The sequence below is a fragment of the Dermacentor silvarum genome, chromosome 1 (assembly GCF_013339745.2).
Source record: "Dermacentor silvarum isolate Dsil-2018 chromosome 1, BIME_Dsil_1.4, whole genome shotgun sequence".
Lineage (NCBI taxonomy): Eukaryota > Metazoa > Arthropoda > Arachnida > Ixodida > Ixodidae > Dermacentor > Dermacentor silvarum.
The window spans coordinates 281,231,516-281,249,960 of record NC_051154.1 but is presented as its reverse complement, the minus strand read 5'-3'; the positions used below and the strand labels follow the sequence as shown (position 1 = coordinate 281,249,960).

Genomic DNA, 18,445 nt, shown 5'->3' with positions numbered 1-18,445 from the left:
GCATTTGGTACAATTTCTTGGTTTATTTTTTTAAATCTTGATCCGAGTTAGCTGGGCCACCGGTTCAGGAAAGGCAACTGTGGCTGGGTACTAGTAATTCCATGTTGTATGTGCTATGTGTGTTATTTTTTCAATCCTAGCTTCTATTCCTGCAATTGTCGAATGTGGTTTTCATACTGAATGTGATGAGTTTTTTAGTCATTGAATCTGATGCGAGTTCATTTTAAGTGAGAATTAAGTCTGAGGCAGTTATGAGGGCATGGCCTGCTGGAATGGGCACATTGATAATTGTAACTACAGGGTGTTTGAGCGAACACTTTCGAAATTTAGTAAGGTTGCCTGTGGCAGATAGCCCCAATTCTAGTTCATGAGCTGAAGTACTCGAAGAGGGGGACATTACTTGCACATGAAATGAAGTGCATAATTGAGTAATTATCGTAAATCACTAGCTGAGTGTTTAGCTAATTACCTGGGCCCATATTGCAATTTACAAATTGTATCAGTGGAGTTCGCAAGGCAGATCCACTTAGAATGAATTCGGGATGACACAGTTTCGAGATATTAATTCCCGAACTGCACGGAGAAATGCATTGGCGTTCCAGTTACTTTTGCTTCAATGCATAAAGCGATGTTTTATTATGCAAGTAACTGCAACGCCAATGCATTTCTCTGCAAAATTTGGGAATTAATATCGAAACTGGTGTCATCACGAGAATTCGTTACAAGTGGGTCGGTCCGCCTTGCGAACCCGACAGCTACAATTTGTGAATTGCAATACGGGCCATCACGTAATTAGTTAAAACCTAATTAGTGGATGTTTGTTAATTAGTCAATTATGCACTTCAACTGCTTGTGCAAGTAATGACCAATGTTAAGTAGGCCAGCTCATGAACTAGAATTGTGCTATCTGCCACGGGCAACCTTTAAGAATTTCTGAAAGTGTTCGCTGAAACACCTGGTATATCACCCTCTTAATGTGTTGGTCTAGTCAACTTTTTAGTTGATGCTAGTTGTGTAATGCGTGTGAAGTGCTGAAGATGTTCTATTTTTCCTATGGTAATATACAGGGTTTCATTTTAACTGCACCTAATTTTTAAAAAGAAATGCCTGTGGCAGATAGCACAACTAGTTCATGAGCTGACTCTTTGAAGAGGGGGACATTACTTGCACAAGAAATTGAAGTGAATAATTGACTAATTATCAAAAATTCAGTAAAGTGTTTAGATAATTTCGTGGGCCCATATTGCAATTTACAAATTGTATCCGTGGAGTTCGCAAGGCAGATCCACTTAGAATGAATTCTCGGGATGACACCAGTTTCGACATATTAAATCCCGAACTGTACGGAGAAATGCGTTGGTGTTTCAGTTACTTTTGCTTCAATGCATAAAGCGATGTTTTATTTGCAAGTAACTGGAACACCAGTGCATTTCTCTGCAAAGTTTGGGAATTAATATCTCGAAACTGGTGTCATCACGAGAATCGTTACAAGTGGGTCGGTCCGCCATGCGAACCCGACAGCTACAATTTGTGAATTGCAATATTGGCCATCACGTAATTAGTTAAAACCTAATTAGTGGATGTTTTGTTAATTAGTGAATTATGCAGTTCAACTGCTGTGCAATAATGACCCAATGTTTAAGTAGGCCAGCTCATGAACTAGAATTGTGCTATCTGCCACGGACAACCTTAAAGAATTTCTGAAAGTGTTCGCTGAAACACCGGTATATCGCCCTTTAATGTGTTGGTCTAGTGATGCTAGTCTGTTGTAATGCGTGTGAAGTGTTGAACATTGTTCTATTTTCCTATGTTAATATGCAGGGTGTTCATTTTAGCTGCACCAAATTTTAAAAAAGAAATGCCTGTGGAGATAGCACAATTCTAGTTCATGAGCTGATCTACTTCGAAGGGGGGACATTACTTGCACAAGAAATTGAAATGCATAATTGCCTAATAACAAACATCCACTTAATAGGTTCTAACTAAATATTGACGGCCCATATTGCAATTTACAAATTGGTAGCTGTGGAGTCGCAAGGTGGATCCACTTGGAACGAATTTCGGGTGACACCAGTTTCGAGTTAGTAATTCCCGAACTGTGCAGAGAAATGCATTTGCGTTCAGTTACTTGTGTGCTTCGATGCTAAAGTGGCGTTTGTTAAGCAAGTAACTGGAAACGCCAATGCATTTCTCGCAAGTTCGGGAATTAATATCTCGAAACTGGTGTCATCCCACGGTACATTTGTAAATTGCAATATGGCCCATCCGAATTAGTTAAACTTAATCTAGGGGATGTTGTTATTAGTCATTCTGCATTTCAACTGGTTGTGCAAGTAATGACTCAATGTTTAAGTAGGCAGCTCATGAACTAGAATTGTGCTATCTGCCACAGGCAACTTTTAAGAATTCTGAAAGTGTTCGCTGAAACACCTGGTATATCACCCTCTTATATGTTGGTCTAGTCTTTTTTTAGTTGATGCTAGTCTGTTGTAATGCATGTGAAGTGTTGTTAATTGTTCTATTTTTCATATGGTAATATACAGGGTGTTTCAGTTTAGCTGCACCAAATTTTAAAAAAGAAATGCCTGTGGCAGATAGCACAATTCTAGTTCATGAGCTGATGTAATTGAAGAGGGGGACATTACTTGAACAAGCAATTTAAATCATAATAGACTAATTAACAAAAATTCACTAATTAAGTTTAGCTAATTACCTGGGCCCATATTGCAATTTGCAAATGTAGCCGTGGAGTTGCAAGGTGGATCTACTTGGAATGAATTCTCGGGATGACACCAGTTTGAGATTTTAATTCCCGAACTGCACGGAGAAATACATTGGCGTTCCAGTACTTTTTAGCTTCAATGTGAAGCAATGTTTTGTTAAGCAAGTAAATGGAATGCCAATGCATTTCTCCGCAAAGTTCAGGAATTATTAGCTTGAAAACTGGTGTCATCCCGAGAATTCATTCCAAGTGGATCGCCTTGCGAACTCCCGGCTACAATTTGCAAATTGCAATATGGGCCCGGTAATTAGCCAAACTAATTAGTGAATTTAATTTTGTTAAGTAGTCAATTATGAATTTAAATTGCTTGTTCAAGTAATGTTCCCCTCTTCGAGTAGATCGCTCATGCACTAGAATTGTGCTCTGCCACGGGAAACCTTAAGAATTTCTGAAAGTGTTCACTGAAACACCCGGTATTTGCCCTCTTAATGTTGGTTAGTCAACTTTTTAGTTGATGCTAGTCTGTCGTAATGCGTGTGAAGTGTTGAACATTGTTCTATTTTTCCTATGGTAATATACAGGGTGTTTCATTTTAGCTGCACCAAATTTTTAAAAAAGAAATGCCTGTGGCAGATAGCACAATTCTAGTTCATGAGCTGATCTACTCGAAGAGGGGGACATTACCCTTTCAAGAAATTGAAATGCATAATTGACTAATTAACAAAAATTTACTAGTTAAGTGTTTAGCTCATTACCTGGGCCCATATTGCAATTTACAAATTGTAGCGTGGAGTTCGCAAGGTGGATCCACTGGAATGAATTCGGGATGACACCAGTTTCAAGATATAATTCCTGAACTTCGCGGAGAAATGCATTGGCGTTCCATTTACTTGCTTCACAAAACATCGCTCACATTGAAGCAAAAAAGTAAACTGGAACGCCAATGCATTTCTCCGTGCAGTTCGGCAATTACTATCTCGAAACATGTGTCATTCCAAGAATCGTTACAAGTGGATCTGCCTTGCGAACTCTACGGTCACAATTTGTAAATTTCAATATGGGCCATCAATACTTAAATATTAGATTTTGTTGATTAGTCCATAATGCATTTCAACAGCTTGTGAAAGAATGACCCAATGTTAAGTAGGCCAGCTCACAAACCAGAATTGTGCTATCTGCCACAGGCTAAATTAAAAAATTTCTGAGAGTGTTTGCTGAAACACCCGGTATTGCCATTTTATTGTGTTGGTCTAGTGAATTTTTTTAGTTGATGCTAGTCTGTTGTAATTGCAAAACGTTTAAGCAATTTAGTCTGTTGTAATGCATGTGAAATGTTGAACATTGTTTTATTTTTTCTATGGTAATATACAGGGTGCTTTTTTAGTTGCACCAAATTTTTTCAGGTAAAATTAAACTAAACGTAAAAAAGTAAAACCTAATACTTGTTGAGGCGGCCATTACTTCCACGAGAAATAAAATGCTTAATTAACATAATACACTATTCATTGATTAATTTATGGCACATCTTCAATCTACGAATTATAACTGCTGAGTTCGCAAAGCGTATTCACTTGGTACGGATTCTCGGGGCTGAAGCAGTTTCGAGATAATTTTCAAAATGTCTGACGAAATGCATGGGCATTCCAGTTAACTTTTTGCCTCAATGCATAAAACAGCATTTTCCTCAAAAGGTTAACTGGAACACATAATTTCGTCGTACACTTTGAACATTATCTCAGAATTGGCTCGGTCCTGAGAATTTGTCGAAGTGTATCGCCTTGTAAACTCAGCGGCTATAATTTGCAGATTGAAAGATGTGCCTGACGTAAAATTATTAAAGTTAATTAGCATAAATCGGGCGTTTTGATTTCTCATTGAAGTAATGGCCGCCTCATCAAGTAGTTTCGATCAGGATTGTAATTGTGCTGTCTGTCACGGGTAATTTTTTAAAATTTTGGTGCAGCTAAACTGAAACACCCTGTATATGTATTTCTGTGTATAGCTTGATAGATAAAAAAATTGTTTGGCCCTAGCGCGCGGCTTTGGCGATTGGCGCATTGTTTGTGTTGGATGTGAATTGTGCAATATATATTTTAACATCTCTTCTGGTCTCTTTGCAAGTCTCTGTAACAATAAAAATACTGCCAGTGGCCAATAGAAACTATTCCCAATGGCTCCTGCAGATTCTTTACGAAGCACAGTGTGTAATTTAAAATACTCTCAACGCACCACTCGCGAACACCTGCGAGACTCGCCATGCATTCCGCAAAAAACTGCGCCTAGCCGGAGTAAATGGGACTAAATATATTCCCGCTGCACCACGCAAATACTCCGCCCAGCCGGAGTAAATGATACTAAATATATTCCGCTGCACCACGCAAATACTCCGCCCAACCGGAGTAAAAAACAAAATAAACCATACTCCCACTGCACCATGTAAATACTCCGCCCAGTCGGAGTAAAAAACGAAAAAAATTATTCCGCATGCACCACGAAAAAACTCCGCTAGTCGGAGTAAAAAAAAACCAATACTCCCATGCACCACGGAAAACTCCGCCAGCCGGAGTAAAAAAAAAAACGAACCAATACTCCCATGCACCACGGAAAAACTCGACAGGGAGTAAAAAAACGAAAACAAAACTCCCGATGCACCACGAAAAAACTCCGCCAGTAGGAGTAAAAAAAACGGACAATACTCCCGATGTGCACACGAAAAAACTCCGTCCAGGTCGGAGTAAAAATTATTACTCCGATTCAACGGAGTACAATAAACTCCCAACCGGGGGGTCGCTAGAGGAGCAAGCAGTTTACTCCACCTGGGAGTAATTTCGTTTACAGTGTATACTCCACCGCTCGTATAAAAAAGATTGTTTCGTTGGATTATAAGACGGAAGAAAATGCTACTTGTCTACTTCTATTGGATTCTTACAATAAATACCTTTTTGGCGTTACATTTGATAACGACACGGGCGGTCAAAAGGATTCGTTTTCGCTCGACTCTGCGCCGCGCGCGCTTTCGAGTTTGAGTAGTTCCGATATCGCGTAGTGCTGCGCTGGTGTTGCTGGCTCGCTAAACTCGCACTTGAATTTGCTTGCAGCTTGAGAGTCGTGACGGCACGTCCAGCTTCGTCTTCCGACGTCGCATTGCTGGAGTCCTCGCGGCGTTCGTGCTCGGAAGAGCCGGTGTCGAGGCCGCCGTCGTAGTACGCAATGACGCCGGCAGCGCCAGCCCTCAGCAGCATGTCACGCTTATCGGAGCTTAAATCGCTAAAATCGAGCGCAGAATCACGAGCCAATGTGTCGTTGTCAGGGTCGTCACTAGTTGGTCCATTCCGACGAGCGTCGACGATCACCGTGTTCACGATTCGGCGCGCGCTTTACTTTCCGCTATGGGGCTATAGCCACCATACCATCTACAGCGCGCCTCATAATCAGATCGTAGTTTTGGCACGCAAACGCCGTAACTTAATTTTAAAGGGGCCTAAAGAAACAGTCGCTGTAAAACCCGTAAAGTGAATGTGTAATAAAATTATGGAAATGACAAATGAAGTGTACTATAAACACAAAAGATACATTGCGAAGGGATATGACTATAAGAACTACATTATGTCATTGGTGAAAATTTCCAAGAAGCACTATTGCATTTCCAGAGCCCCTGAAGCGCGAGGGCCTGCAAGCATGTGCGATACAAAGCGATGCTATCGCAGCAGCAGCGACTTGCAAGAGGGTGCACTACAAATCTCTAGTGCTTATTGTAATAGAACAAGTGACCAGGCTAACAAGGCGGTCATCACCCTTATTGCTGCTGCTAAAAAGCCCCACACTTCATCTTCAGGCGTACCTCCCTCGCTTCTTCTTCGGTATAGGTTACACTTCCCACCTTTTTTGCGTCACTCCTCCTGGTGTGATAACGAAGAACGTTGCTTATGGCCGCTAACTCCAGCTGTCCATTGTTCACGTACCCCACAGTCTTGAGGACACCTTGTTGCACCGATAACTTTACTACTTCAAAAGGTCCAATAATGGTTGTTTCACTGGCTGTCACGGAGTGGCATATTTCGAGAGTTGTCGAGTGGTTTTGACGCCAATTAACGGCCGCCAAAAACGTCGTGTCTCACAGGGCAGCATAGTCTCTCCGAGACATCGGCACGCCGATTAGCGGCCGCCAAAACGTCGTGTCCTCAATGTGCGGCATATAATTTCGAGAAGGTGACACGCCGAATAACGGGCGTCAAAAACGTCGTGGCCCCACGGGGTGGCATCTCGTTCGAGACATCAACACGCCGATTAACGGACCCAGAGGAGTGCGTGTGCGTCCGTGTGGTGCATGCAGTGCCGGGGCTCGACCTTGGAGAGAGGGGAATCTACCGTCCTTCGTCCATGGTGAAAGGGCCAAGACTTTTGGGATGAGTCGTGAATTAATTAGGTGAACTCTCCATAACGGCAGTTCCCCTACATAGGGAACTGGGGTAAGGAGACGCTATTTAAGAGCAGGTTTTGGTCCCTGCTAATTAGTCTAGAAGCTGAGCCTGTAATCTGCGGAGAAGCAGTCAAGGAGCTAGTGCCGTCCAGTATCGCCTGGGCCACCTAGCCGCGTCAGAACTCCAAGTAACTAGTTGACGTACGAGACGTCAAACCAGCGTCTGCAACAATTCGCCTCAAGTTAGCTCAACTTGCTTGAGGGAAGTCGTCAGATCTAGACCTCCCGAGAAACCCAGCCCAGCAATCGCATCTACCTCAACAAGATCGGCTCGCCAGCACTCTTCGGGAAAGCTCTGCGCGCCGACTTCATGGTTTATGGACTTCCTGCTGCTGCCCGGCCATGCGTATGACATCATTTGTTTTCTTTTGAACTTTGCTTTAGTGAAATACTGTTAAGTGTATTCTTGTGTATTGATCCTCACACTGTTTCATTTTTATATCTACTGTTAATTGCTCGTATTTATTTGTCTTCATCATTGTGTTATATTAAGTTCAGGGGTGTTAGTCTGTCTTGTGTTTTTTATTATTTTATTTTGTTAATTTGTGTATATTTATCAGCCGATAAATATCTTGTTTTTTTTGTTTACTCCCGACTCTGACTCTCTCACTGTGTTCGCTCGAGTACGGAACGACCAACCGGCTTGTCTACCCCGTCGATCGACTTAAAGGAGTACTGACACCAAAATTTGAAGTCGAGATAACTTGCGAGATCGATTTAGGTGGTCACACAAACATCGTCCTACAAAATATCAGCGGCGAATATAGCCTAGAACATATTTAAAATCAATTTTAAAATACGTGCCCGCAGCCAACCGCAAAACGGAGCACCTCGCGACATTGACATCATGTAAGGACTGTAAACAATCAAGAAAACGCTACGTCATGTGGCTACGTCACGAATTTTCGTTGTCTGCCATGCTGCTTACATGTGCTCTTCTCCTCTGTTGCTTGTTCTAGCTGTCGTACTTGTAGTGGGGCGCTCTCCGTTTCGCTGCAACTGCAGTTTTTGTCGTTATCCGTCGGGATATTTCCCGCACTATCAGCGTGACTGCGCTGCACTGACAACGCACGAATTGCAAGTACAGCACAATGCCGCGTACATACTGCGTCGTTGACTTCTGCGGAACATATTCAGGGTTGGGTATAGCTATGCATGGTTTTCCCCGCGATAGCATTCACTGGCAGAAGTGGACCGAGTTTCGTGCACTCCTCTGGACGCTTAGAGTGGGACCCCGCTGAAAAACAGCCGTATCTGCTCCCTTCATTTCGAGCGTGCATGCTATAAAGAAAACCCAACGCTGTCCGATTTTCAACCAAGACTACATACCCTCAAGCCTGGTGCTGTGCCGACTATTTACGCCGCCATGTGTCCTGCCAATGCTTCTAAGGGAGGCATTGGTCCTGCTCCATTGCCCAAGCGTCTTCGACGACAGGTTCGTACTACTTGCAGCGGTGCGTACGCATAATGATAGCGTCATATGTGATGATGCCTGATATTGCGCAGTCGTGCTCGGACACGGAGCTTGAACCTGCTGCCCCCCCATCACGTGTCGATCGACCTGAACGCTGACTGCGAGATAAACGAGCCCGCAAATGCATCAGGTGGGTGTTTAGTGCATCGTGGCGATGACTAGTTGTAAGCGTAGATTAACAGTTTTGGCGGTTGCTCAACGTTGCTTTTTGGTGCTGTGCGCGATGTACTGACCATATGACCGTGCGAACGGCAAATAATCAAATCACGTTTTGAAAAATTGATATATGTTTGACCTTTCCTTCGAGAAAGGCTAGGCCGCGCCCCTCGATCGAGTAAACGAGCATCGCGATAGAAATAGGTGATATTACACTAGGGTTAGGACACACAAATAACAGAAAGATATGAAAGTTCTTGCAATTTCAGTAGACATTTTAATTTGCCTGCTCTTTATACGGCTCCGTATTTCTGTAACGCTGCACAGTGCTTTGATCTTTGATGAAGTGAAAGAAGTGTAGAACTGCCCGATACATTTGGCCGAACTGCCAAATTATATAAATTTGGCTGTTTAACAGCGAGAAAACGTCCTGGAGACTACCGAAGGCAATATATATAACAATCGTGAAGTACATGCAGCAAAAAGCAGGTACTAAGTATTTTTAGAAATCAAGATATAATGGCAAAATAACAATAAATAAAAACTTATTTAAGGCACACGGCTGACTAATTATTTCCACAGGTCAAGTAAAGCTGGATGCACAATCCCAGTGCTTCGTTGAAGTTTATTCCAAGGCCACTCAGACGGCTCTGAAAGCTACAACAAAATCTGCAAAGGTGCAGGCAAGCCGAACTGTCAAGGAAGTGGGTGAGTGCCTGTCACGCAATTGTAATATGTACCTTTATTGCAGGATCTTCGAAACTTGAAGCTATTATGGAACCCTTTATGTGCTGATCTCAATGGGGTACCCTTAGCAAATTAATGCCTCATTGCACTTCCAGCATGCCAGACTGATTTGGAATTGCCGGACATCCTGTTGATGGAGGAAATGCGTCAGCGGTGTTCCACACCTTTATGTTCAGAGCCATCCATGACCTATGAAGGCAACACTCATGACAAGACATATGAGCCTACATTGAACAGCTCAGTGGCGTAAGTGACATGACATTTTGTTTTCTTGTTTGAGCATGCAGTAAAAAGAGCTATAATGTCGGTGGCCTTGGTTTATATCTTTCAACATAACGTCATGTTTTCACTATGCCACAACAATCCAAAGAGTTCAGTAGTTGCACTGTCTCAGCTTTAATCAAGGGGCATTAAATGTGCACAAGGGAACGAAGATTCAGGGGAATGGTTTCTGCCCGCCGCTGTACTTGCTTGACCATGTACTAGTTGTGGCAGTCAAATAATACCAGGGACGGTGACCATCACCCTGTTTGCAACTTCCAGCATCATAGGCATATACCTGCTGTGTGGCTTAGGGGCTATGTCTTTGTGCTGCTAAGCACGAAGTTGTGGGATGAAGCCACAGCGGTCACATTTTGATGGGGGCAAATTGCAAAAACGCCTGTGAACCATGCATTGGGTATGCGTCAAAGAACCCCAGGTAGTTGAAATTAATCAGGAGTACCGCATTACGTTGTGCCTCATAATCAGATTGTGGTTCTAACATTTGTAAAACCAAACAGTTTACTTTCCATTTAATCATGGACATGCTCCTCTCGATAGTAATGTGAAAACTGTATTAATAAGGTACCAGTCATGCACTTCCCCACTATGTGTTCAGGAAATGTGCAGAGCAAATAGGCTTGTATCGCCCTAAAGGTTACCTTTTATAGTTCCATGTTATTTTTGGCGAGCAGTGTATCGCTGCACTTGCAGTGTCTAATCTCTCATTTCCTCATGCCTTTCTTTGTCGTCTGTGTGTATGTGTGGGCGTCATGTTCATGCAATGAAATTTCATGCACTTCATAAATTGAGTGATTATAGCTTCACCAATTCCTCTTGGTGGGCTGTCATTATAATTGCAATGCTTGGCGGTTGCATCAAAATAGAAGCTGCTTCTAGCAGCAATATAAGTATATCCACAATTGTGCCAGTTCATGAAAGAACAATGTTTACATATGTTCCAATGAATATTCTTCTTAACAGATCTTCAGGTGAACCTCCTGCAGCTAGGAAGTTCATTGTGTACGAGGAATGCCTGCTGCAGGTATTCCAAGCTTGCAAGACCTGTGGCTTACCTGCTGAACCTTCACTACAGGTGTGTGTTTCTTTCTCACAAATAAATGGTGTAATTATTAACAAAATTACAGATACTGTGATGTGTCTTAATGACACAATGCTAATATACTATTCAAGCTATCCGGTTCTCAGAGATGTATAGCTAAAAAAATAAAATTTGCAGACAGATACAATGACAAACCCAGCAAGTTTTTTTACATAAGTGTGTGCAGGTTCCAAAAGTCCCAAGATTACCTAAGTAGTGGCATGTCACCTCCGCCTTATTTTCGTCTTTGAACAGGACTAACAGTGCCATTTAGAGTATCTGCTATGAAGATCCAGCTTCGTGTTGTCCCCTATTCTTGTGGCATGTCAATCATTGCAAAAATTTCTGGTGCTGCCTATGTTAAAAGAGAGGGGTAAAATGGAACTAGGAATGCAAACTTTCAGCACACTGTCTCGTTGCGGAATTTCTTGCCTCTATTCTGATGTTGTAAATCCATTCTCACTACCAATAAAATGGCAGCAAACATATTAGACAGAGGTGTTAATCATTCGATCAGAAAAATGTACCTGGTGCCTTCTGCAGCAACCATTAGTCTATGAAGACATAAAATGTTTCCTCATAAGTAAAATAAAGCGACTGTGCACAGCAAGTGTGCCACTATGTAAGGTTGCACGAACACACCGGCTGTCGCGAGGTTGTATAAGCTGAGTAGCATTGGGCTCGATCAGTACTTGGTGAGAGACTCCCTAGGAAAGGCACTGTCCTGAATAACTTGTTTCTTCGACCCGTGTGTGTTTAATTGGAGCTAGTTTGCAGCCCCGCTCAAGAAGCCATAGATGGCCATAGCCCTGAGGCTACCACCCCGCTGCATGTATGCCTATTCCCAATGTTTACTAATGTGACAGCAGATGACATGCTTTTCAATAACGCAGTGTAGGGTTGTCTCCAGTGTGTATCCAAATACATTTTGCGCTGTATTATCCTGTTTGCACGTGAAAGGTTCCCTAGTCACTGCTTCTGTGATATGCCAGGAAAAGCATGTGAACATCTGGCACAGTCAGCCAAAGAAAGGGCAGCGTGCCTTGGGTGACATTACACTCGCTGCTGCAATTCTTTTCACCGGCTGCAGCATGGCGCAGTCCTTGCGTTTTCTGAAGAATGCGGGCGTAGCCTGCTTCAGCGAGAGAACATACCATCGCTTGCAAAGCACGTTATTGCTTCCGGCAGTGAACGAGGTAATAGAATTTCTGTATTACACAAATTGAGATGACCACAGTCTGTTGGTGCTTGGGTGTTGCATGCTGATAAAAATAATTGGTCAAAATCATACACACCGCACACTGTAACTACACTGGAAGGTGTGTGAGTGTCTTTGAGATGATTTCATGACATCTTATACATGGCCGGCCTTTCATATTCAAAGGAATAGGTTTCAACAAATGCCTTTTATGCGTTTTCCAGGTCTGGCAGGATGAAAAGAGGCGGCTCACGCAAACGGTAGTGTCGTGTGGAGGAGCAGCAAAAGTAGCAGGCGACAGCCGCGCTGATTCTCCTGGCTATAGTGCCAAGTATGGCGTTTATTCAATGCTTGAGACAAACCTGAATCGCATCATTCATATCGAGCTTGTGCAGGTGAGAGCACAGTAAAGCACTTGTTTCTCTGCTATTATGTTGCGTTGTGCATTGCTTTACACTTTTTTTCTTTCATGTTGCCACCACGTTCTTCCATGGGATAATGCCAGCAAATATTCATTGTACTTGCAACTAACCAGAAATTTCCATTCACCCTGCAGAGTCATTCTTTCTTTATGTGTTATGATGATGTCCATTTATTAGTACTATATTTACAATTAACCGCTACAAGTGCTGTATTTAAAAAGCACAGAATGTTATTTGGTTGCCACATGCACTGCTCCTTGACCTCTCTTTCCCAGCAGAGCACATTGAGAACGCGTGGGCAGTTGCCACCTGCAGAGCAGCAAATTTATCTCCTTTCTTCTGGCATTCTTTACCGCTTTTTTATTCCTTTTCACTACTCTTGGCCACTGTTTAGGTGCCATTTGCATGCTAAATAGTTGCGGTGTGACTAGCAAGCTTTCCTCTTCATCAGCCAACCATCTCTCTTCAGCTGTTTGTTTGATCTAGTAGCCGCATTTAGGTGAACCTCATCAGGCATTTTCTTTGGTTTCCAGTGCAACGAGGTATCCTCAAGCACACACATGGAGCTTGAGGGTCTGAAGAGGGCTCTCACCTCCCTTGATGAAAGCGGTGTCAATGTCACTGAAGCGGTGACGGACCGGCATCCACAAGTGCGCAGGTCAGTGTTGCCAAATGGAAATGAGAAAGTGCTAGGTAACCGTGGCCTCAAATGTAGCCAGAAAACAACCTGAATTAATTAGTATTGTGCTGTAATCATGGCAGTATTCATAAAAGTAAAAAAAGGCATGACATTAGTAAAAAGAAATTCTCCCTGGCAGAAAATAATACAATAATGTCATGTAGCAGTGACGTTGAAGAAAACAGTGCTAAAACTGTGAATGACGAAGCTGATTCTTTAATGGGCGATCCTGTGCCCAGCAAAGAAACTAACTCACTTGACAACAAGAGCGGCGTGCACAATCGTCGGTCGTTGATGAACTGATCAGCGGCAAAACGCAGCGGCTTTTATACATGAGTCATCGAAGGTTCCAGAGTAATCCCTGGTGCTCGCATTTCTTCCAGAAAGTACTACACAATTCGTGTCACTCATACAATCGGATTACATAAACGTCAATGACCACAGACAACGGATAGAAGCATCGATAACGTTCAAGAAATTTCCGATGCATGCAGGCGCATCCTGCGCATTAGCCGGTTAAAAGCGGTCACTGATGAAAGTTAAACAAGTACATGTGTCAATACAACTAACTTATTACATCTACTCTTAATGCGTATGAAAACAGTTGAGTAGTGTGGGAACCATGAAGCACAAGGAAAGCATTGTAAGGCCACCACTCTATACATTTCTAACAAAAAGTGAGAGACCAATGTGCCACAATAACATCTCTCTTTGTCTGGGCCACATACTAACGATTGTGGTGCAGCCTGTAATGCAGCTGTTTGTGAAATAGCAAAGTCTGCAACACTAATGCAGGTACTTCAAGTCTGAGAGGCCTGAGGTGGACCACCTGTTTGATGCATGGCACGTCTGCAAAGGTCAGCATTGTCTGTCTTTTCTCCTAGAGACTCCTTTACTGATAATTGATTCTTATCTTTTTTTTGGTTGTACAGGGCTAAACAAGAAGCTTTTGCAGGCTGAGAAATCCACAGGATGCGTTGCCATTGGCCTGTGGACGCGTTCAATTGTCAACCACCTATACTTTTCAGTGCAGTGTGGGAATGGCAATAGCGACCTTGCCGTGGCTGTGTGGATGTCTGTAATGAACCATGTGCAAGATAAACACCACGGCCACAGCCTGCTTTATGACAGATGCCAGCATGGCAACCTTGAGCCACGGAAGTGGATCTTTCCAGGTGCACCTTTCTTGTACATTTTTAAAGGAAATCTTTCTTTGCATACCCTATCCAATGGTTACCATAAAAGTGGCAGCACCTCTCTGGGCGGCGCTTAGGGTACAGTGAGTCTAACAAACGTGCATCATCTCGCATCGAAAATCCCCATTTTTCACCTGTCACAAAAAGATATTAAGCAAAAATGATAGCTGACAATTAATTATTACAGTATATTCCACAACTGTAATGCACACCATTTCTTATAGAACATTCGCCTGGAAATGCCTGTGTGGTGCAGCCTGATATGAAACTAAAACCACATCCTAGGCAGCATCAGTAACTGAAAAACGTTCTTGCATAGCATGACCAGCATGATTAATTTAGCATGGTGGCCTGCTGCTTTCAGTATAATTATGAAAGCACATCCAAACCATAAGTTACTGATATAGCTAGTGGCAACAAGTTGCATCGCATGTTTTTGGTGCAGGACAAACTAGCAAAGGGGTTAGTCTAGGCATGGGCCACCATACCATTTCTAATTGCTGCATAGTTGTTTCATAAATGCAAAGTATCACATGCGCTGTGGATTACGTGTATACAGAGGAGGACATGTGGTTCTTCACAGACAGTAATGAAGTGCTGTCCAGTGCGTTGACAATGGATATTAAATAAAATTTGTCTCTTGTTTAACTCGGTGCACCAAATTATTGGCCATTTCTTAGTCATGTCAGGGCTGAATTGATGGAAGTGTAGAAGCAAAGTATCTGCAACTGCAAAAAATTGTTAGAGCACAGACACCATGAAAGAAATTGTGCCTGCTCTCCCATTGTAATGTGCATTGGAGACTTCCCTTTATGAACGTCAGATTGTTCATTATATTCAAGGGTGAGAGCCGAATTAACAAGTAAATTAACTTTTTCTCGAATTCTTTGCTACAAGACCTTTTGGAGTTGTTCATACATGTGTAATGCCAGAAAATGACATTTTTTGCACAACCATGCACGGTGTAATAGTGTCTTCATTTTTTTCATTTTTGTATACATTATTGCAGGTACCCATGCTTATGACAAGCTCTCCAGCCTATTGACAAACAAGAGGCTTCTGAATGATATCCGCCAAATGTCGCCACACATGCAGACATTTAGCGTGGAATCTTTTCATGCAATAATCAATCGCTTCGCCCCGAAAGCTTATGCTTACTCATTCCATGGAATGTTTGCAAGGTAAGTTTGTTGTAGATATGATTGTGAGCAAATGCATGGAGTGATAGTAAGGTCAAAACTAGATGTGTTAGCATTTCCTGATACCGTTCCGATTCCTTAGTTCACTGCACTAGGTTAATAAGCAGTGTTGTGTAAAGCATACAAAGTCTGTATGGAAAGAATGACTTGATTCACTTTCTCCATAGTGGAATCAGTTTTTGAAGTTAATGGTCTTCTTGAATGGTCATCTTCTTCAATAGAAGAACTATGACCTTCTTCAAAATGTTCGCGCCATTTATACATTGTAGCCTTGCTTCAAACTGCAATCCCAAGAGCTGTTCCTAGCATCTGAGCTGTCTTAGTGAGAAATTTTTGAACCTTCGTGCCGAGTTTCACAAACCTACTGCTGCCCTGACTCACTCATTTGAAATCAGGCAAAAATCACCCAAATCGATTGGCATCAATTCACACAAACATGCAAGAGAAACCGAAGAGTGCATGTATAGAGAGCTGCTTTTGCGATCTGGTACACTAAATGTGCTGCTAGATGGTGATAAAAGTGTGATTAAAATTTCATTACTTGTGACACAGTAAATAAAAAAAAGTTCGCGAATTTCCCAGAAAGAACACATACTTGATTTCAGTTTCTCGTTGCCTTTGTTTATTCATTAAATGCACTTCTCAGTCTGGGAAGTGTACGTTCCCTTTCACGTTGTGTTTTTCGTTACGTTACCAGAGGAATATAGCAGTTTCTGCCTATGGTACTGTGCATATTGACGACTGTGAAAGTGTATTCAATTAGTTGCCTTACTGCTTGCATGTTGGGTTGGGCAAGTGCACGTAACAAATATAGCATGTACATAGCTGTGGCATATTTCTGGACTGCAGGACTGCACTGGCTGCCTTGCATTACAACGAAAATGCCGACAAGGGTCAGGCCGTGACATTGAGTGGGGAACTTCGCTGGAAGGTGAAGCACCCGAAAGCGCGGAACGGAGAAGCAAGTGTCTCCTCCATCAAGCAGGAGCCCACTTATGGTATGCAAGGGGCTGGTGTCCTTGTTATGAAATTTTGGCAAAATTGTCACCAGTGTCACCACTACTTTTTAAATAACTTCACAAACTGCATGCAAAAGCAGCAACATATATTGAAACTGCTTATTTTCTGAGGCACTCTTTCTAAACATTGGGCATATGTCCTGAAATTTAGCACACTAGCTCATTGAAGCCAGTAGAAAAATTCAGCTCAACCAGACATATATGAATACTGCTTTCATAATCGGAGAAAGAAACTGAAACTGGGCGAGACGGTATACGAAAAATATTTCAGCATTCTCTGTCTGTACAGAGCAATTATTGTCATTTGTTTAGAGCAACAGCCTTATGCACATAATTGTTTGCATTTCGATAGGCTCACAGCAGCTCAGAAATGCTTTAGAATTGCTTACCACAATTTCATAGCACTCAGTGCAAAATTTACTATTGTGTGTTTTTTACACTTGCTTCAATGCATATTCAGTGATCATGAGTGCCTCTTGGCCATGCAGGTTATGTGAGCCGTCTATTCTGCACTCTTGAAGAGTACGTCAATGGAGGCACTCCATATGTCCTTCCAGCGAAGCCACCTCATGTCGCAAGTTCTTCGGGGCCTGTCGACAAGACATCTCTTGTGCAATCCCACTTATCTAGGTTTGGGAAGCAGTAATTTCCTGACCATTTCATCATCCCTGACGTGCCCTGCTCATGTGCAAGGAACAGCACAAATGTCATAGCATTTTCGTGTGTCTCAAAAGTTGTGCTTCGAAAGTAGCTGACTGTTCAAAAAGCTAGTGTTCTTTATAACCCTGTGTAATCAAACGTATCACATTTATCATGCCAAGCCTAAAATATCTGCAGATCCCAGTTGGACACATATTCACTGGGAATAGCCTCTGTGGAACCACCAAGCACAGTTAAGAACACTGGGGCTTTATTTGTACGTCCCTTCACTTGATCTACTCCATCGTTTCACTTCCTCTTCTTCACCTCGCTCAGCCATCCCCCGCTACATGCTCATGTCTAAACGGGCAACGCTCCAGAAGAAGGAAAGTTTGCCACAGATGGGCTGACGAGTAGATGAAAATGTCTCAATAAATCAGCCCCTAATGTGGCATAGCAAATTTCTGCTATCCAAAATAGCCATTGCAACCTTCCTTTAAAACCAAGATCGAGGGTGTTGACTAGTTGTCCACTTGTGGTGCACCCTGGGCCACCACACTGCGGTAATGATGCCGACAACGAACAACGGTACGAACACGTTTATTTGCACGCCATGTTTTCTTGTCCCACACATGCCCACAGTTGCCAGACGTGTTTTCTACGTCGGCCAACACTCCCCCACACTTGGTTTTAGAGCCGCACCACTGAAGTCCAGGTCACAAGTTCAGTCACATTTCCCTTTCACTGGCGTGTGCCTTTCGATCTTCGGTCCTTGTGGTTTCTTCAGAACCAGGTCCAAGCGTCCGTTGGGTCGATAGCCCAGAAGCATTTCAGCAGGAGACTTGTCCCTACCTCCAGATGGTGTGTGTCTGTGGTCATGCAACCATCGGTTTAAGCGCGTTGAGAGTGTTCCACTTGTGAGCCTTTTTAGACCATCTTTGACTGCCCTGACAGCTCTTTCTGCTAACCCATTAGATTGGGGATGAAAGGGTGCTGTACGGATGTGCCTTATGGCATTCTTCGTGATGAATTCTTCAAATTTGGCACTGACGAAGGCACTGCCATTGTCGGACACTAGACAGTTGGGCAGACCAAATCGGGCAAATATGCTCCTTAAGATCTCAATAGTTGCTGCGGTGGTTGCTGCGGTG

General features: G+C 42.8%; 1 protein-coding gene and 1 long non-coding RNA gene across 2 annotated transcripts; both read left to right on the top strand.

Annotated features, from left to right (window-relative positions):
• Positions 1-8,470: 8,470 nt before the first annotated feature.
• LOC125942193 (uncharacterized) lies at positions 8,471-9,941 on the top strand. Its single transcript, XR_007464886.1, has 3 exons — positions 8,471-8,806; positions 9,415-9,540; positions 9,675-9,941. It is a non-coding gene; the product is annotated as an uncharacterized LOC125942193 (long non-coding RNA).
• Positions 9,942-12,002: 2,061 nt separating this feature from the next.
• LOC125942187 (uncharacterized) lies at positions 12,003-17,318 on the top strand. Its single transcript, XM_049660342.1, has 7 exons — positions 12,003-12,535; positions 13,096-13,220; positions 14,037-14,098; positions 14,174-14,416; positions 15,447-15,618; positions 16,486-16,634; positions 17,144-17,318. The coding sequence occupies exons 1-7, from the start codon at positions 12,488-12,490 to the stop codon at positions 17,299-17,301; spliced, it is 957 nt and encodes a 318-aa protein (XP_049516299.1). The 5' UTR covers positions 12,003-12,487; the 3' UTR covers positions 17,302-17,318.
• Positions 17,319-18,445: the final 1,127 nt, after the last annotated feature.

Coding starts and splice junctions, on each gene's coding strand:
- LOC125942187 (XM_049660342.1), top strand. CDS start 12,488: ATGCTTGAGACAAACCTGAATCGCATCATTCATATCGAGCTTGTGCAG. Junction 12,536..13,095: donor TTCATATCGAGCTTGTGCAG/GTGAGAGCACAG, acceptor TTTGGTTTCCAG/TGCAACGAGGTATCCTCAAG. Junction 14,099..14,173: donor TGCATGGCACGTCTGCAAAG/GTCAGCATTGTC, acceptor TTGGTTGTACAG/GGCTAAACAAGAAGCTTTTG.